The following is a 20,557-nucleotide window of genomic DNA, read 5'->3' as shown; positions in this document are numbered from 1 at the left end:
TTGAGTAAAAAGGCATTATCTCAGCTTCAGTCCATTTTGTTTATCACTCTGCTCATTTCTGTTTATGTATATATATTTTTTTGTTTGCTTTTTGCTCACATTGCCAATTGTTTTTAGGCCAGGCAGTGGAAACACTGCACACAGTTTCCCCTGTGTGGAAGATTGAGGAGTTCAATTATTATTTCTCTCTTTTTGTAGATTATTTGTATAAAGGAACTTTAAACTTCCCTTCTCTCGGTTTGACAGTCTTTTACTTCCCCCCCACTTTCACCTATATTTTAAAGTGCCACAGTGATTCATTTTTATACCTGTTAGCCAGAGGTAACTGCAGTATTTGCTTCTTGTTCATCACAAACAACATGCTGCCCGTCCTTTTTCTCCTTTTTATTTCGTTTGAGGGTACAGGTAAGCACATTTCTTCCATTTAATTTTAAAACAGAATCTAGAAAGTGGACTTCTAATGCTTTGTCATGAATAATTTGTTCCTCTTATTTTGTCTGCAGTTATAGCCCAAAACAAGACTACGAGTTCACCGACAACTCCAATGACTCAAAAAGGTAATACAGACTCTGAACCTTTGGAAGGATAGATTGAATCAAATGATTGAAACTATGCTGGTGGCTCTGTGAGCCCAAACATTGCTGTGTACTGCAGTATTTAGAGCTGTTCAATAACATGTTACACCCTTCTTATGATTTAACATTTGATAATTAAAACTAAACATTAAGTGTAACAGAGGCTCTGAAATATCTTTGGCATTGAAGGTAATTAAACCTGACCCAAAATATTGGACAAGACAAACATTTTATGATGACAATGGAAAGTTATTAAAGATCATTCTGTGCTAGGCATGGATATCCAAACTAAATGAACAGTTTGTCACATGTTTAAATATTAAAAACAAAGGGAAAACCCAGGAGGATCACCTAAGTTACTGGAATAAATCCTATGTGATCGTGCACAGTTTACTTGCCATTCATTTTACCAGATATTACTGACATATTTTACTGAGTTTGGTCAACAGCAATGCTAAAAATGGCACCACATTAAAAGCTAGATGATCACTAATGTAGTTAGGACTCGATCTTCATCACCATGGCTCGCTTTACCTCTTATGAATCAATAAGAGTTTTTGAATATTTCACTGGGGAAAAAACTGTACAGTGGCACAAAAAGGAAAAAAAACCCATCAAAGTTCACTGACTTCATTCTCTGAATGAGTAAATCAAGTGACCAACAGACCAACAGACCAACATCGCTATTTCTAGAACTACTTCGCTTGTGTGGTCAACAAATAGTTTATATATACGCATTCAGCATGCAACATCAATGTCCTGCTTAAAAATGTGATTGGTTACAGTTTTACCTCAACTTCCTGTTATTTCTACACTCTTCTTCACAGAAACATTTCCTCCTCTATGGGTGATGGCCACGCCGGACTACCCGGTTGCAGCAGGACAAAAAGTCAGCCTATACTGTAGCAGTTCCATAATATCAGGGACTGGGACTTGGTCATGGGAACGCCTGCGAAATCAGAGCTGGGAAAAACAGGGAGGGAACAGTAGGGAACTGATCCTGACCAAGCCAGAGCAAAGTGGGGAGTACCGCTGCTGTTCTTCAGTTGTCAACTGCGCAAACCAAACCCACACAGTTTACATCATTTCAACACAAACCACGGGTTGGTGATGTGTTTGTTCACACTCTAAAGTTACTAAAATAGGGATGATCGAATCTGCTTATTTAAAAAATAAATAATAAATATTAGAATTGCCTAAATAGGACATAAATATATAGATAAATAAATGAATAGAAAAATACATACATTTAATTAAATACTTGACAATTTATTATTGTTAATACATTTTGGTGTATTTACTTGTGTTTTGAGTAATTTATATTTAATCCATAAAAACTTGGAAAAATCTTTGAGGCTTTCTCTTTTAAACTGAAATAGCGAACTGTAAAATGATTCTCATACCATAGATAGCAAATGGCACCCTCATGACTGACTGGATTCATTAATCTTTTATTTATGCTGTGTGCATCATCTGGCTGTCAAGTTACAAGTCTTAATGTCTCTTTTCTCTTTCCTCAACTCCCAACAGTGGGAGAGAATTTAGGAATAGCAGCCTTCGTCTTTTCTTTTCTGATCTTGATCATCATCATCGCTGCTTTTATTTTTTTCTGGCTGGGCTTCCAAAGGACTAGTGGAACGGTGACCACCTCCAGCACTCCAGCAGTTAAAGGTATCACTGAGCTTTTTCTTGTATAGAGGGCTATAAGTATGGAGGGCCATGAGTGCCATAATCAGTACGAATGAAAATGTTTTGTGACTCTTTTTTTTTGTCTTTAAGATGTTCCTGGACCTGAAATTACATCAACGTAAGTCTTGAGACACTCAGTCATGCACTTTAACTCATACTACAAGCTATTCACAGACTGATAATATTTCTGTTTACACTAGGGGAGATCTTCCACAGCCTGACACAGACGTGTACATAAACTACACTAACCAAGGCTACGCCGATGTGGAACCCTCCAACGCGACCTGGGAGGGTGTGTACTCAAGTCTCTCGTGAAAGGAGATCGAGACATGCAGTGAAAAGTGGACTGACTAAAACAAGCCTGTTTTTTTTTTTACTCTATCTCTGGGTTAGTTATTCGAAACTAGCAAATTTGTTTACTTCCTGACTGATCAGATTTTATCTGTTGCGCAGAAGCTATCGCACCATAAACGTGGTTAAAACCCAGAGAAGCTGAGTGCATCTAAGCAGGCGATAGCGTTTGCACGTTTATATATTAACTGGAAGCTTCTTGGTTTTCTTCTCCTTTTAATCGTGACATTGCAAAACTGAAAAACATACAAAAGATTTGTTGTTGTTGGTTTTTACAAAATATGATAACAAAAAGTTATAGTTAATACAAAAATACAAAATTTGCGGCAACAAAAAATCTCACATTAGAAACACAATTCATTTCCACAGATATACAATAAATACACATACTTACACTAGTTCTGTTTGTTTCAGTGAATTATCAGATTTCTACTACAAGATATAAATGAAATGTCCCAACACTGAACACCAGAGAGGCAACGTACCCCAGGCATTATTGTGTTTGTTCCTTGGTGTCACAATGCCTGATTTAACTTGCGTGACAAAAAATAATTAAAGTTGTTGTCAGAGAGGACAGACAGTGCAATTACAACATACGTTGCTGACATAACATGAGGTGTACCCACACATGTACGTTACCCTGTAATTTTCTCCTGCTTTTGTGTCCTAATGTTGTGTCAAACAACGCGGCAGGATTTGTGTGAGAAGATGTCTTGTATCGTCATCGAGTGATGCTATCGTTCTGTAAAGACACATAAAGTTTTGGCTGCTTGCAAAACTTCTGCTTTTCAGTTTATTCTTCACACAGGAAGTGCAGAAATTCTGGGGCAACTCAGAAGGCGACGTGCTCGAGATCACATGAAGTTAAACAGTTTAATGTCCCAGATGTGCGTGCCTCAACGCCTTGTTGAATGTAATCTTCGCCATCAGCGTGAGAGAGTCACACGAGTTTGATAGTCAGATTATACATGTACTGAACTTGTTTGAATCACTCATCTCTGGTCAGCTAGTGCTCGCTCGGGAGTCTCTGACTTGGAATCCTGCTGTCGATGGAAATCTGTGTGGTGGCCAGTTGAGAGCATCCCTCTCCCTTTGCTAATTTTTTAATGTGGGCTGTGATGAACCTTCTAAACTTCCCTGTGGCAAAATAATAAACTACAGGATCTAAAATGCAGTTGAGGCCCATAAGAACCAGGGTGATCTGATGAACGTCATTCAGCAACTGACGAGTGGTCTCGCTGTACTTCACGTGGCCAAAGCCGTCTTCGATTTCCAGCACTGCCAGAGCCCAGGGGCCTTGAACTATGTGGTGTGGCAGGAAACACAGAACAAACACTCCCACCACTGCCCACAACATCTGGAGAGCCCTCCGTTTCACCCCTCTGGGTCTTTTTAAAGTCGAGGATGCAGTGGACTTTTTAGAAAGAGCTGCTGAGGACCGAATTTCTGATTCAGGAGGCTTTTGAGAAATTAAGACTCGAGCAATAAGGAAATTGCACATCACAACGAGCAAAAAGATAACAAAGAACAATCCAATTATTAAAAAATGAGTGACAGCCACTTTTTTCTTCTCGTGACTAGTTTCATTCTGGTATCCCTCAAAACAGCGATGGATCTCCGTGTTGTTTTTATGGTGCACGTTGATCCCTGGACTCACCAGATAAGGAACAGACATCGCCAGAACAAACACCCAGATAAAAACACAGACGATGATTCCACGAATTCTGTGGTCCGACGAGGCTGCGTCCAGAGGCCGAGTCACCGCCCAGTATCTGTTGAGGCTGATGGCTGCAAGGAAGAGGATGGTGCCGTAGGTGTTGATGAAAAAGAAGGTGCCTGTCACCCGGCACATGAAATCTCCATAAACCCAGTCTCCCTCACGCATATAGTAGTCAATCCAAAAGGGAAGAGCACACACAAACAGAAGATCAGCGATGGTCAAGTTGGTCATGTAGATGCGGATTTCTCCCATGGCCTTGGCTTGGCGAAGGCAGCGCAGGACAAACAGCACGTAGAGGTTAGAGATGAAGCCCAGGATGAAGAAGATGATGTAGAAAACCGGGATGAGTACATAACGAAACTGAGAGTCCAGGAAAGTGGATTTATTGGTATTCCCTGTAGTTTCATTCATCTTTGTCTGTGGGAGACAAAATACATTATCATCAGTACAATGATTTACTCAGACTTTTGATGCACATGACAAATGTAGGGTATATTAGAAAGTATAATCTTTGAGAACAACTATTTTTTGTGATATTTCCCTTTCAGGTAAAATAAATAGAGAAAAAACAAAAAAAGTAAATGAGTAAGAAAGATTTAAAATAAAGAAAGAGGACACTTTTCTTGCTGCAAGAACTAAGTTATCAGTCAACTTTTATTCGCACAAATGTATTTACCAGATAAATTATTAGCCATACATTTATTGTATTAATTAATTTCTTGTTGTTATCTGAACACATCTTCTGAAATTGTCAGGTAATTCTAAACAGACTGAGAAGTCTTAACATTTCTTTGTACTATGAATCATATGTTTGAAATTGATGTAATGGCACAGAAGTGTGATAAGTTATGAACTGGAGACCATCTTGCCAGGGGAACAACAGAAGCATGAAATCACTGAGTTGATGGACCGCACCCATATTTGAACATACGCGTCATGTGAAGTTTTGCACAGCTGTAGTTTTATCATAGTAATATAATCTGTCTCCAAACAAACGTCTCAACACTCTGTATAAAACGGCCTGTTAGGACTTTGTTAACTGCCATAGACTACTTATTACTCATCTAAGATCTAACTGTCAGTCAAATACTTTATAACTAGAGTCATTAATCTGCATCTTGCAGTAACATCATGAAGCCTTTGAAAACTCAGTTGCAGACCACGAGGGAAAGACTGAGGTTGGATTTGTGACTGTTGTAGGTTCGTTTTATCTTTGGTTTTGCCACCAAGACTAAAATGGTTATAGAACTTGAAGCTACTGATAGCGATCGCTCTGACATGACTTGAATTCATTCAAAGATAAGTATCACAATTAAAACAGAAAGTAGTGCAAAAAGGTCAAGGGTTGAACAGAGATGTGGTTCTCAGACTTTAAACTGCTGTAAAGGAGGTGACACTGAAACGGTGCAAACTCTAAACACCTAAAGATGTTCGAGGAGAATCTGTCAGTGAACAATGGGATTTCACTCGGTGGGGCGAATGTGTAAACCACAAATTACAGACAACAAGCTTGACACCCACTTACAGTAAAGAACAGTAGTCCAACAGTAAATGAGCTGTGAAGCTGTTTGATAAACTGACACATCCCTGTTACTGGGAAATAACTGACATTGCTAAATAATATCAGTTAGTGAACAAGTTTAACTAGTACCATTTTTTCCGCCCTTTTTTCTGAATAAGTGCCACAAGTGTTTATTTTATAACCTGTCTGGATCTGTCTTATGCAGATCTGTTCAGAGACATGTTGAAACCTGCTCAATGGTTTCCTCTGAACAACCAATGACCTCATAACCTGTCCAGGAGTGTGAAATACAAACATTTCCTTTTGTCAACTATTAATCATCTATTAAATATTGATGGAATTAATCACAGCATTGTAAAGACTGTGGACCCCCAAAAAATTAATCCATCAATAGATTTGAGTAGAGCAGCAGTTACAATTATTAGAATTAGTTTTTTTCAATTACTGACGTCATCAAACGGAATTAATTGCACTATAATGGCTAGTCAATATTTACTGATCCAGTTAATATCGGATGATGTGCTGTAATTAATAGTTTAACCTTTTGAAAATCTTAATTTTACACAGATATGAAGCTAAGAAATGAATAAAGGAGGCACAGCAGAAACAGAAAAATGCGATTAATTTGATCAAATGATAAACTGACGATTTTTTCAAGCAAAATAACAACTGAAAGATTTGTGAAAATAAGCATGCTTTTAGCTTTACTGTCGTCTCTTCTTGACTAAAACATATTATTAGACTGATGATTATTAGTGAGTCACGTAAAACAAGAAATAACAAGGAGAACTGTACACTTACACAACTGCTTCTTCTGTTTTCAATCTCCTGATGCGCGTAAACACTTTGAATGAATTTACAGCTTCAGTTCAGCAACAGTGCGACTTCTCTGAGAGAGAGAGGGAGTTTGTGCGTCTTGTGAGCGTGTGAGTGGGAGTGTTCTCTCAGGGCAGAGCGGAGGAGGTGTCGTTTCAGTCTTCTTAGGAAAGACCCGAGTGGCGCAATACAAGGAACGTTCAGCTACACGATTTCACGAGTCCCGTGAAAAGGAATAGGAACGTCCGCTTTAATGCAACGCTGGAGTTTTAGCATTTTTATTTTATTTTTTTTCATAGAAACGTCACGTGTGCGATATGAGTAAAGGAATCCGGAAACTATTCCCTATAGGGGCTAATTAAAATCAGCAGAGAAAGAAAGGAGTGTTCTGAGTTATAGAAATGAACTGCAGAGGAATTTCGTCCAAAAAGGAGCATGACTGCGACACGCTGATGAGACATGGAGTGATGTACAGTTATTATGTTATTATTAGTCTGTGTATGAAAACTCATATATCCGTTCAAACAATGCAAAAATTCCAATTTCAAGAATCATGAATCGGGAAGTCGCCGTAGGCTGATGCTGCATTCCATGGATAGTTTATCTTGTTGTGGTTTTTAAATGCTTTAAATGTGATACCAATCTGATGTGAACAAGTGAGCAAACAAAAGAAGTTGCCTTTGTGTGTGTTTATTTAGAATATTAAAAATGAAAAGTGAACTTATAAAACCACAAAATGTGGTTGAAACATTATTTATTTTGTTAAAAAGGTTTTGCAGTTGCTTTCATTTATCAAAAACACTGGCATCCCCAGACATGGACATGAGATGTCCTTCAGCAGTGTTCAGTGTGAAAACCACAGCAAGACTAAACCTGTCCAGTAGTTTTGGTGCCTAAGCATATCCCACCAGCTAGAGTGAAACAACAAAATACTGAGTGGAAGCCTGATTTCTCCATGTTTAGTTCAGCATCACTTTACTAAGAATAGTTATTCCCCTGCAAATCCTGTGAATGTCTTTATTTGGTGGTCTTTGAGAAATTTGCAGCCTTCTCCTCTGTTTGGCATTGTTTCTTTTACAAATTTCTTTAGAAAAGAGCCTCACTCTGCTGTACAAGGGAAGGGCAAAAAATGTTACACACTGGTGATTGTGATTGTTTCGTACTCAGAGTGCTCAGAGTTGGAAGTATCAAAGTTCAAATACTTTTAGTAGAATTTTAATAGAATTTTCAGGTATCTATATTGTACTTGAGTATTTATTTTTCTGACAGTTTTTTATATTTATTCCCTACATTTTACCACAAATATCTGTATTTTCTACTCCTTACATCTTCAAAATAGACTCATTACTTTAAGTTTAACACATTTGAGGGAAGTTTTTAATTCCCAGCACTGTGTGCCTTCAAACATCAAATCGATTTGGGCCTAAATTGAGGGAATAAGAATGCATAAGTTACTGATGTAGCCTCAATCACTGCTTTTTATCCAATCCAATATCACGTCAAATCTTGGAGCCCACTGTGTCGATTTCATGTTTTAGAGAGGCAAATTTTGTGTCAAGTCAACGTGAAAATAATCACGGGAAAGTGTCCCTTTATTTACCAAGTATCATACAGGCCGCCTGAACTTATTTGGTTATTTTGGCTGTCAAAGGGTCAGAAATCATACTATATAAGTGAATGATTTTGCCCTTTTTTCAGAATAACCTCAGCTTTCAATATCCGGCAGTCATTTTACATTATTGTATTATTATGACAATGGAACAACAGTTTAAAGTGGCAAAAAAAACTGACTGAGTGGAAAATGATATTCAACATGAACAAAATGTAAGGCAGTGCAACACCAAACAGAACAGAACGATATAGACACAACATTACAATAAAATGTGCAAAAGACTGAGTATTGTGCAAAAAGTAACTTGTTGTATGAAGGTGTGTGTGTGTGTGTGTGTGTGTGTGTGTGTGTGTGTGTGTGTGTGTGTGTGTGTGTGTGTGTGTGTGTGTGTGTGTGTGTGTATAAGACTCTGCAGATAAGTGCTTGGTAGTGACGTGTATGAAGGTATGCGTGTATGTTTGTCGTTCCCGTCACTGAGTGTTCAGCAGTCTGACGGCCTGAGGGAAGAAACTGTTTCACAGTCTGGCAGTGAGGGACTGAAAGCTCCAGTACCTGTTCCCAGAAGCCAGCAGGGTGAAGAGTGTGTGAGAGGGTTGTGTGGGATCCTCCACAATGCTGGTGGCTTTGCGGATGCAGCGAGTGCGATAGGTGTCTGTGATGGCTTCGATAATCTTCTCCGCTGTTCTCACTATCTGTTGTGGGGTATTGTGGTTTGATACGCTGCAGTTACCATATCAGACAGTGATGCAGCTGCTTAGGATGCTCTCGATAGTCGCTCTGTAGAACGGGGTGAGAATGGGTGGTTGGAGATGGGCTTTTCTCAGCTTCCGCAGGAAGTAGAGGCGCTGTTGGGCCTTCTTAATTATGCAGCTGGTGCTGAGGGACCGGGAGAGGTTCTCCGCCAAGTGAACGTCAAAGAATTTGGTGCTCTTGACGACTTCCAGAGGATCCATTGATGTTAAGCAGACAGTGATCTCTCCATTCTGTCCTGAAGCCAACAATCATCTCTTTTGTTTTGTCCATGTTCAGAGACAGGTTGTTGACTCTACACATGTCCGTTAGCTGTTGCACTTCCTCTCTGTATGCTCACTCATCGTTCTTACTGATGAGACCCACCACAGTCGTGTCATCGGCAAACTTGATAATGTGGTTTGAACTGTGCATTGCTGCGCAGTCGTGAGTCAGCAGAGTGAACAGCAGTGGGATGAGCACACAACCCTGAGGAGCTCCAGTGCTCAGTGTGGTGGTGTTGGAGATGCTGTTATGGATCCGGGCTCTCTGAGGTTTCTCTGTCAGAAAGTCCAGGATGCAGTTTCACAGGGAGGTGTTCAGGCCCAGCAGGCTCAGTTTTACAATCAGGTGCTGAGGAATGATTGTGCTGAATGCTGAACTGAAGTCTATGAATAGCATTTGTACATATGTGTCTTTATTGTCCAGGTGGGTGATGGCAAGATGTAGGGTGGTGGCGATGGCATCATCTGTTGACTGGTTTGGGCGATAGGCGAACTGCAGTGGGTCCAGCGTGGGTGGCAGCCGGGTCTTAATTTGAGTCATGACAAGCCTCTCAAAGCACTACATCATGATGGGAGTGAGTGAAATAAGACAGCAGTCATTGAGGCAGGACACTGGGGACTTCTTTGGCATAGGAAAGAGGGTGGTGGCCTTGAAGCACGTTGGGACAACAGCAGTGCTCAATGAAGCACTCACCCGGGGATGTTATCTGGACCAGCAGCTTTCTGAGAGTTAACTCTGCAAAGAGACACAGAATCTGGTCATTTGTCTGTGTGTGTGTGTGGGGGGGGGGGGGGATTCCACACCAACACGTCATTCTGAGTGTCAACCGCGCATAGAAGCTGTTCAGCACATCTGGTAGGGAGGCGTCACCCTCGTAGGCAGTTGTCATCTTCCTGTAGTTGGTGATGGCCTGGATGCTGTGCCACATGATGGAGTTACAGTCATTTAAACAGCGCTTGTAAAATGGGCCTGCCGGTGAGCCCATGGTAAATAAAGAGTTAAATGGACAATTAAAACACATTTGCATGTATATACATATTAGCCACCTAGCTTAATAGTTTCTGGCTATTAAGGACCCTGGAATGTACTTCATAAGTTTATCCGTAAGTTTGATCATGTATAGCTAGCTAGCTCTACAGAAGAGGAGCAGGAATAAAGGGAGTAGAGCTTTTTAAGTAGGAGCTCATTTTAGATGCAATGTTTCTGTGAGATTAACAAATAAGAGCAAACACAAACTGGTTCTATGCAGTTCATCTCCTAGTTTGTCTGATAGCTAAAAGTAGAGCTGCTGTAATTCAAAGTGAGAAAAGAGTGAGCGATAACCTCACTCAGAGATGGAGAGAGATGTAAGAAAGTCAGGAGAGGAAGAAGAGAGGTTATATTTAAAAGTAAGAACTGCTCAGTAGCATTTGATAAACTGGAAATTTAAAGCTGTGTTTTGATGAATAATATATTTTTTCATTGTGAAAAGGTCCTGTAAAACAAACTGAGGTATGCTAAATTTGTGTTGTTCAACAGTTGCATGAAAATACAAGGCCGTGTTGAGAAGGATAAACAGGTTAGCTTGCTGTTCTGTGGTGAATATGCAATGATGCATTGTGTTGTGACTGTTGCACATCCATGGTCAGAGTTGATTGACAGATATCTCCGTGTTGATGTTGTACTTGTATCATTAAAATAATGTTGCTCCAGGATCAACACTGCAACTGACCAATCAAGTTGTTGTGAGGTAATAGGGGGAAAAAGAAAAAGAAATGCTCTCGTTTATATAAAACTCTCTTCTGGAACAAATGGTAAGCATCTCAAGGGTTTTCTTTATGCAGTATAACAAACATATTGTGATTCTTTCCCCAAGCTGAGCCACTCCAACCAATCTTAGAGTTGCTACACTCTACATAGATATAGATGTAACACTGTCTGTGAGGCCGGATTTAAGAAATAAGTGCTGAAAATTCACATTTTTAGAACATGTTTAGCGCCATCTTGTGCTAGTACAGAACATCACATCACCAAGTCAAGGTTGGTTGAGATTAATGAACTTACATAAACTTTGCTAACTAGTGATAGAACCAATAACTCAGTGGAAAACAAGGGGACTAAAACTAACAAGCACTCTGTACTGGCCCTGACTCCATTAGTTTTACTTTAAGAAACTGAGGATATACTGTCTCGTACTAAGTCTCTTACTTTCTTCCAGGTTAAAGCAGGTCACAAGAACATCTTTAATTTGCCCCAAATTAAAACCAGAGTCGCTTTAAGTTTCTGGGAAGGGTTTTTTTTTTTTTTTTTGCTGTTTTTTTTTTTTTAATCTTCTGCATCATACATTTCATTAATGTCTGTGATTAATTTACAAGCTGCCAGGCATCTAATTTAACAAGTTTCTGTCTCATCAGTGAGTCATAATTGAAGCTATTAGTCAGAATGATGACAGTTAATCAGCTAGTTTAAATAAAGATCTGATTGATGTTTTGTTTGATTTCATTAGCATATTTTCATCAGTCCTAATATAACACACCAAAGATGTCCACAGGGCATTTTGTGGGTCAGTTTTTGTTTCTTTGCCTTCATTTAATGTTGACAAAATATAAAAATGATATAGCAAACTACACAAATTCACCCTGTGCCACCATCCCTCTGTAGATTCAGGTGAGGTATTGCGGTGTTCTTTTTCTACTAAGAGAAGTTCAGGAGCCAATTTATTAGTTCACACTATTTTAGGTAACAATTTAGAGATTCAGGATGCACAACTGTGGAGCTCTCAGTGTCAGGACACGGAGAAGTGGAGAACAATTCATAATTCAAAGCATATATTAGACACATTGAAACAGAAAATATTTGTGGGGAGAGGCCCTGGTTTAGACTAGGCTCCCTTATTTGTTCTCCTCGTAGTGCTTCCTCATGGCAACGGCCTTTGACCTCCAGTCAGGGATCCTGTCCTGTGTGACAAAACTCCTCCCTACTCTACAGTTGTTATTGTTACTGTTGTTTTATTTCCATGTTGACGTCAGCTTTACCAACAGCTTAAAGTTTCTATTTCTTCTTGTGTTATCATCAATACTGGAAACAGATGTTATCATACACCCACACACGGCCGCCTTTCCCTAATTGAAAGTTGTGTTTTGTAAGCGTTTAGCAGTTTCACCTTCAACACTTAACTCTCCTATGTCTTAGTTAACCCTTCACACTGCGAGGTTAATGCTTTTATCCTTCTAACGAGGAGTGCATCAACTCTATTATGAGCATACATTGCAATTAATGTTAAAAAGAAACTTTATCAAAACTTATTTCTAACATTATCAGAGCAGAATCTTGTCATTGGTCCCGGCACCACAGTTTGAGACGTCAACACATTTAATATTGACATATGTACCTGAGTTGCCCTCAGTTATCATCATGTACCCCAAACAATGAGGATAATGAGAAACAACAAGTGCTTTATGGACTACTGCTCTACTGATAAGGGTTCCCTTGAGGAATGAGCTGCAGATGTAGAGTTATTGGTGCATTCAGTTCCATCAAGTAACTCTTTTACAGGGGTGGGGAACTCCAGGCCTCAAGGTCCGATGTCCTGCATGTTTTAGATATCACCCTGGATCAACACACCTGAATCAAATGATTAGTTTATTACCAGGCGTCTGCACAATTCCCCACCTCTGCTCTATTAAGGATAGCCCTCATTGTAGGCATTCAATCAGAATGGAAGAAATTAATAAAGGTGAGGTCATCTGATCAAATTTGATTTCATGTTTTTATTTACAAAAACTCACAAATTTCAGAGAGAACAACTTCCACAAGATGATGTGTCATAAATGACAAATTTCTTGTATTTATATTAAAACCAGTTATTGGTACAGGTCAGTTAGAGGTATAGGTCAATAGGTACAACCCTGTGGAAAAGTCTTGAGCCACCCCTTGTTTCCTTATATTTTGAAAAAGAGATTAATTGAAGTTGTGCAAATATGCATGAAAATATAGCATAAAAGGAAAAACCCGAGTGTCCATAATTCTAACAACAGCAAAAGTTAATATTTTACAATACCACATTTATTCTTTAATACACCTTGAATACTCTTTAAGTAATCTTCAGGAATAGTTTTCCAGGTTTCTTCAAAACTTCTTTGGATGTTGACTCTCAGAATGATCCCACATCTTTACGGGACGTTAGTGCAGTCTGGAGATCACACTGCTTTCTTTACAGCCACTGAGATAAGTGAGCAATACTGCATTTAAACCACATGACGGAGGTAGAGACTAATAAAAGCACAGTGGGGGAGACTTTCAAGAAGGCTTTATACAGTGGATTGTGAACTGTGTGAACCACCGCTCTCACTCCCTGTAGATTTAAGCAGCACCAGCCCCCCTCTGTGGTAAATGGTTAATTCCACATGTACAAGCACACAACACAAAAAATCCTCCTCTCCCTGATTCCAGAGTATAATTCCTAGAATAAGGCTAACAAGCCTCTCCAACCTTTAATGTGGACATGCTCTCCATTTCATCTCTGTCATGAAATGGAGAGAATCTTATCTGAGAAATACTTTATGCAATGACCACTGAGCTCCTCCCACCATGTTGACTTTGGTCCTCCACCCCGGCCTTTGTGGGTTTCCTAGGAGGATTCTGATTTGCTACCAGAGTCCAAACAGGTGATGCAGGCTGGTTTAAGTGGTAGCTCTGAGGTTGGGTGAATGTGATTAATTTTTTAATGTGGGCCTTGATGAGTTCTCTAAACTTCCCTGTGGCAAAATAATAAACTACAGGATCCAAAATGCAGTTGAGGCCCATAAGAACCAGGGTGATCTGATGAGCATCGCTCAGCAACTGACGAGTGGTCTCGCTGTACTTCACGTGGCCAAAGCCGTCTTCGATCTCCAGCACTGCCAGAGCCCAGGGGCCTTGAACTATGTGGTGTGGCAGGAAACACAGAACAAACACTCCCACCACTGCCAGCAACATCTGGAGAGCCCTCCGTTTCACCCCTGCGAGCTGTTTAAATATGGACGTCACAGTGGGCTTTTTAGACTGTGTTCTTGAAGACTGAATTTCCGACTGAGGAGAGTTTTTACAAACTAAAATTCGAGCAATAAGGAAATTGCACATCACAATAAGAAAAAAGACAACAAAAAACAATCCAATTATTAAAAAATGAGTGACAGCCACTTTTTTCTTCTTGTCATTAGTTCCACCCTGGTATCCCTCAAAACAGCGACGTATGTCAGTGTTGTTTTTACGGTGCACGTTGATCCCTGGACTCACCAGAAAAGGAACAGACATCGCCACAACAAACACCCAGATACAAATACAAACTATGACGCCACGAAGTCTGCAATCTGACGAGGCTGCGTCCAGAGGCCGAGTCAATGCCCAGCATCTGTTGATGCTGATGGCTGCAAGGAACAGGATGGTGCCGTAGGTGTTGATGAAAAAGAAGGTGCCTGTCACCCGGCACATGACGTCTCCATAAACCCAGTCTCCCTCACGGATATAATAGTCAATCCAAAAGGGAAGAGCACACACAAACAGAAGATCAGCCATGGTCAAGTTGGTCATGTAGATGTGGATTTCTTTAATGGCCTTGGCTTGACGAAGGCAGCGCAGGACAAACAGCACGTAGAGGTTAGAGATGAAGCCCAGGATGAAGAAGATAATGTAGAAAACCGGGATGAGCACATAACGAAACGGGGAGTCCAGGAACAGACTCTCAGTGGAATTAATGGTTGTGGACTCCACACTACTCATTGTTGTCATAGTAACTGATTGAGTCATCTTTGTCTGTGGGAGACAAAATACATTATCATCAGTACAATGTCCTGTGACAGATGAGCGGAGTTTTGATGCAGATGACAAAGGTAGCATACAATGGAGGGAAAAGCCTTTGAGAATAACTTCTTTTTGTTGTCCTTTCATTGAAGGCAGGTAAAATAAATAAAAGTAACAAATAAATAAAAACAACAGTAAATGACTATAATAGGTTTAAAATAATGAAAGTAACAAGTAACAACATTTTATTTGAAGTGCCTCAATTCTGTGCTTTATATTAACTAAAACGCCATGTAACCATATAGTGTAGTATTAAGTGGACACGGCCCTGAAAATAAAGGCATTAGACTACGTGTCCTTGGGGGGTAGAATGCTGTAGACTCTGGCTCACGCTTGGCTGGGAGAGAATACATAACAGGGGACCATCTTCTAGTGGAAAGTTACTGAGACACTGTTGTTCAGACTAAAGAGGGACCAGCAGGCACCTAGTTTTGAGAAAACAAAGGTTGTTGATTTCTGTGTGTCAATGTGCTGCTGGGACTGCCCCAGTATATTTTGAGGTTGGAGGCTGAGCTATGAAAATCCCCAGGTACATGTAATAAAATTAATTGATGGTTTATTTTGAGAAAAACAGGAATGGGATATTACACTATTTTATGATGCATTATACTACTGATTTATAAGAAATGCTGTTTGTGTAGAATCACGACCTTATTTCTCTGATTAGGGAGAACAAAACATTCTGCACAGGAAGCCAAGGTTGTAACTTAGGCTCACTGAGAGAGAGAAAGAATGTGAATGCTTAGCTGTAAGAATATGAAAAACGGTCAGGCACTTCGAGATTTTGCCGATTTAGCAGTACCCAGCAGAACATTGCCCATCTAACCATTACACTGCTACCGCCAGCTACTTCCAGTTCATCCTGGGATCCCTCAGGTAAAGATATAAACTTATCCAGCCATCCATGGGATGTAAAAGAAAATGTGACTAACCAGTCCAGAGCACCTTCTTCCATTGCTCAGTGGTCCAGCTCTGACACCTGTGCATTCAGAGGATACACAACAAATTGACACTTTTCTATTAGAACCAGCACTAACGTAATTTAAACTACAGTAGCTCACCACTGTCTAGTCTTCTAGTTTCTTAGGAAAAGCAGTACAAGTATCCAAGTGTTTCCTCTATATTTGTATTTTATTTTAGTTACTTTTCCAAGTTCAACAAAATGTTTCAGTTAGTTTACTTTTTTTTTTTCAAAAGTTTTCAAAAGTGGGTTTTTTTTCACAGATAATTATAATACTGACAACTGTACACCCCACAAGAGCTGCAGTTCTAACTCAGTTGAATAACCATAAAAGGTCATCACTTGTTTAAATCCTTCCATTTGCCCATTTTTCCTGCTTCTAACACATCAACTTTGAGGACAAAATTATCATTTGCTCCTTCATGTATCACACCCACTACTTTGTGCCATGAGGAACAGATAATCATGACAATAATGTCTGATCTGTGTATATTTCCACTTTATTCTCTCCTTCTCATCTGTTTTCACTTCTTTTATTTCCTTTTTAAAAAAAATTCTGCTCTCTCTTCTTTCATTATCTTAAATAATGTAATAAAATGTTATTTGAGGAAATTTTCTGGAGAGCATTCTGCAATTGGATTCTCGGCCCACACCCACATTCGAACAAAGGCTTTGTGAAGTTTTGTGACCGTGTTTTATCATGTTTATATAATCTGTCTGTAAACAAACATCTCAACACTCTTTATAAAAGAGACTGTCAGGACTGTTAGGACTAGGTATGTACCATAGCCTTCTTATTACTCAATCTATTAACTCTCAGTCAAACACTTTATAGGTAGACACACAGACTCATTAATCTGCATCTTACAATAACACTATACATCATGAAGCCTCAGTTGCAGACCATGAGGGAAGGACTGGGGTTGGATTTCTGACTTGTTTATGTTCATTCTATTACTTACGCTAAAGTGATTTCAGAACTAGAGATCTCTCTCACAAGGCCTGAATTCAATCAAAGATAAGCGTCAGAATTAAAACAGAAAGTAGAGCAAAAAGGGTCAAAGGTTAAACCAGGATGTGGTTCTCGGACTATAAACTGCTGTAAAAAAAAAGCTGACGCTGAATGACGGTGCAAAGTCTAACAACCTAAATACATACCAGGGGGAATCTGTCATTGAGGAGAATCTGTCATTGAACAAGCTTGAAACCAACTTACGATAAAGAACAACAGTCCAACAATAGATAAGTAGATAATAATCTCTGTTTGTTGTTAGTTTTACTGTATTTTTTTCTGAATATGTGCCACACTAAAATTATCAAGCATAATTGTAATTGCTTTATCAATGGTTAGTTGATGTTGCATGACCTGCTGTCATAATATATCCTCTGTGTCATTTTAAAAAAAACAAATTACAGAAAGAACCGTACACTTACCGTCTGCTTCTTCTGTTGTTTAATGATTTTACAGCGTGGCTTCTTTGACAGAGAGGGAATTTACGCATCAGACTGTGTGAGTGGGAGTGTTCTCTCGGGGAAGACGGAGGAGGTGTCGCTCTAGTCTTCTTAGAAAAGCCCCAAATGGTCCAAAATACATAAAGTTCACCTCCACAGTTTCATACACCTGACAATAACAAGCACCAAGAACAACAACAACAAAGAAATGATGTTACCAAGTAAAGAAAGAACTGCTTACACAGGAAAACTGGTCCTTAAAAGGACATGCTGATACGAGACATAAAAATGGGGGGTTATAGTTGTTAGTCTGTGTATGAAAAGTCGCTGCCACTATTCACAGATCTTAGTTACATGTAATTTTCTTTAAAAAAAATGCTGCAAAATGTGCTACAGATTCTTTGAAAACCACCCTAAAATAAAACGGGAACCAGAGTAGAAGCAGGCTCTGTGTCGCTGTGCCAACCTTTTTGCATCATATACATAAGCATAAACTTACAGAAGGAAGGAGGAATATATTAATCAGAAATAGTGTAAAAACCTTACCGTGAACAGGTGTGTCTGCCAAACACTGAGCTTCTCTCTGTGTCTATCAGGCCGTCGCCTGCCGAGGAAATTCCCGCAGATCTACTTAATTGCATCCATCCGAAAGCGAATCTGAAGATTGCGACTGACACCCTTGTGTACTCAGTCAATCTCTCTGTCTCGATGGCCCTAATATTATGCTGTTGGAGTTTAATTACTGTAATCTGAAGAAAACATTGGGCACTTTCTATAAATATGTGAACTCTCTTACACGCTTCAATAAAACTCTGGATCTTTGTTATGGTTCCATTAAAGGTGCGTATACATCTGTGGCAGGCCCCGCCCTCAGATCCTCTGACCAAAACACGGTGCATCTCCTGCCTGTTTATAAGACTGTGCTACGGAGAGAGAAGGTGAGGAAACACCCCACAAAGGTATGATAACGACGTCTCTTTAGCCCTGCAGGGCTGCTTTGCCTGCACTGACTGGTCGGTGTTTACGGAGTCATCCGAAAACATTAATGAACTGACCTACATTATCTGCAGCTTTTGTAGAGATATGATTATTCCTTTAAAAGTTGTGCATTTTTTCCCAAATAACAAATCATGGTCTTCGAGGCTGATTCATGAAAGGAAGAAAGCTTTTATTGAAGGGAATATCTCTAAGGTAAAAAAAAAAAATTACAAAGGAGATAAGAGTTTGTTTCTTGGTGTTATCAGTCGTTTTTAAATGTCAACACCTTGAAAACTAAGGACATGGTGATTGAATTCAGGAAGCCATCCCCTCACCCTGCACTGACAGTAGTAAATGGTGCAGCCATTGAACTGGTGGATAGTTATAAGTATTTGTAGGTTGTTCTTGATATTGCGCCGTCCTTTGAGTCACATTTTGCTGCTACATTGAAAAATGTCCAACAACGACTGTATTTTTTCAAGGAGATTGAGAGTTTTTAATGTTTCATCTGAAATGATGACCCTTTTTTATGAAAGTTTTATTGATTTAATGTTTTGTATCATTGCTTGGTACCAATATTTGTCTTTGACCAATAAGACCAGACTTGGAAGGCAACCTCTGTCATGTTATGTTCAGACAATCCTCTCTTTAGAGATTTCCAGTTGCTTCCCTCAGGTCGTCAGTATAAAGCGCCACCAGTGAAGACCAAGAGACATAGAGTGTCTTTTATACCTGCTAAACCATTAGCGTTGTTGCCATCACCACTACACATTAGACTTTGATGATTCTACTGATGAAACCTGGGCTGTTCATTTTTTATTTTTTTAATGTATGCGTTGCTTGGTGTGTGGACATACTGTAAATCAATGTCCCATTAGAGACAGTAAAGTTACCATTGACCATTGGATGTCTATCGGTTCAAACAATGCAAAAATTGCAATGGCAAGAATTGGGAAATCTCCCTAGGCTGAACCCAAAGTCTATAGATAGTTTATTTAGTAAACCGAAAAAAAAAAGTTAATTCTGTTGATCTACACGTACAGTTTTCAGTGGAAGCAATGTTTTGTCACTCATCTTGCAGGTTTCCCCAACCTTTTAAACAGTACATTTGCATTATGACTGAGACTAGTACAAGTGGCAAGCAATGCGTTGTGAGGTCAGGTTCATCTCTTCGTCTCTTTCTTCATCTCTCTGTTGGAAAGGCTGTCGACTGTGAGAGCCCCCTTCTGGCAAGAGAGCGCAGTTGCGCATTTGGGCACATGATCCAGAGCACTGAGGTTAAGATAAGACGTAGCAAGAGCCACCTTTGAAACGGATTCCACAGAGGACATCTAGGCATGGTGTGAGTTGTGTGCGTCGCTAAAGAACTGTAAGATTGATTCGTGCCTGGAAAGGACAGTCTTGAGCCTTTTATATCATTTAGTAAATCAGCTTATGTAGAAGAATGTTTATTATTCTGTTCACTGTGTGATTGCTGGTAAGGCTAGCTGTTATGTTACACAATTCTAAGCTGTAAGCTAAAACGATTTTGGTGTTCTGTGATGTATGATTATTGGGTGTATTTATAATTAATTGTAAGTAGGTTGGAGAAACCTGCAGTCAGCTGAAAATGAAGAAGTCACTTGGATGAGTGACAAAATGTTTCTCCCATCCAGATGAACAGAATCAACTTTTTTGGGATTTCCTTACCTGGATGATTGAGCATGCATCAAGACATTTATTTACTAAAGTTTTACAGTGGCTTTTAATGCCACTAAGATGCAGTGTTGCCAACTCCTCAGTAAGGAAAATCGCTATTGGTTGTCCTAAAAGTCGCTAGAAGTCGCTAAATGACGTCATCACCTAATTTGCATAATTGGTCATGCTAATATAATTGTAACCTATGTTGTTGGAGAGAGAAATAACATCGTGGAAGAGACATAAAGTGAGTAAAAAACGTCCTAAATGCATTTAGAGTTTATTTAGAACTACAAATTAAATTTCTTTTAGCAATTATTGTTTTTTTTAATGTCACAATTCCAACCCTGCTCCTTTACCCGGGCTTGGA

At 39.5% G+C, this 20,557-nt stretch overlaps 3 protein-coding genes across 3 annotated transcripts; 1 reads left to right on the top strand and 2 right to left on the bottom strand.

The window, feature by feature from the left end:
* Positions 1 to 281: 281 nt before the first annotated feature.
* Positions 282 to 2,617, top strand: LOC116327234. Its single transcript, XM_031748759.2, has 6 exons — positions 282 to 405; positions 504 to 557; positions 1,403 to 1,678; positions 2,106 to 2,246; positions 2,355 to 2,382; positions 2,465 to 2,617. Exons 1-6 carry the CDS (start codon positions 360 to 362, stop codon positions 2,577 to 2,579), a joined length of 660 nt encoding a protein of 219 aa, XP_031604619.1. The 5' UTR covers positions 282 to 359; the 3' UTR covers positions 2,580 to 2,617.
* Positions 2,618 to 2,802: 185 nt separating this feature from the next.
* Positions 2,803 to 6,794, bottom strand: LOC116327233 (platelet-activating factor receptor-like). Its single transcript, XM_031748758.2, has 2 exons — positions 6,659 to 6,794; positions 2,803 to 4,752 (listed from the first exon to the last, which is right to left on the bottom strand). Exon 2 carries the CDS (start codon positions 4,744 to 4,746, stop codon positions 3,622 to 3,624), a length of 1,125 nt encoding a protein of 374 aa, XP_031604618.2. The 5' UTR covers positions 4,747 to 4,752; positions 6,659 to 6,794; the 3' UTR covers positions 2,803 to 3,621.
* Positions 6,795 to 13,092: 6,298 nt separating this feature from the next.
* Positions 13,093 to 16,093, bottom strand: LOC116327225 (platelet-activating factor receptor-like). Its single transcript, XM_039603539.1, has 2 exons — positions 16,052 to 16,093; positions 13,093 to 15,071 (listed from the first exon to the last, which is right to left on the bottom strand). The coding sequence occupies exon 2, from the start codon at positions 15,063 to 15,065 to the stop codon at positions 13,839 to 13,841; it is 1,227 nt and encodes a 408-aa protein (XP_039459473.1). The 5' UTR covers positions 15,066 to 15,071; positions 16,052 to 16,093; the 3' UTR covers positions 13,093 to 13,838.
* Between the last annotated feature and the right edge of the window lie 4,464 nt (positions 16,094 to 20,557).

Source organism: Oreochromis aureus, linkage group 19, assembly GCF_013358895.1.
Source record: "Oreochromis aureus strain Israel breed Guangdong linkage group 19, ZZ_aureus, whole genome shotgun sequence".
Classification (NCBI taxonomy): domain Eukaryota; kingdom Metazoa; phylum Chordata; class Actinopteri; order Cichliformes; family Cichlidae; genus Oreochromis; species Oreochromis aureus.
Note: the sequence above shows the minus strand (reverse complement) of the source record. Positions and strands in the feature narration are given on the sequence as shown.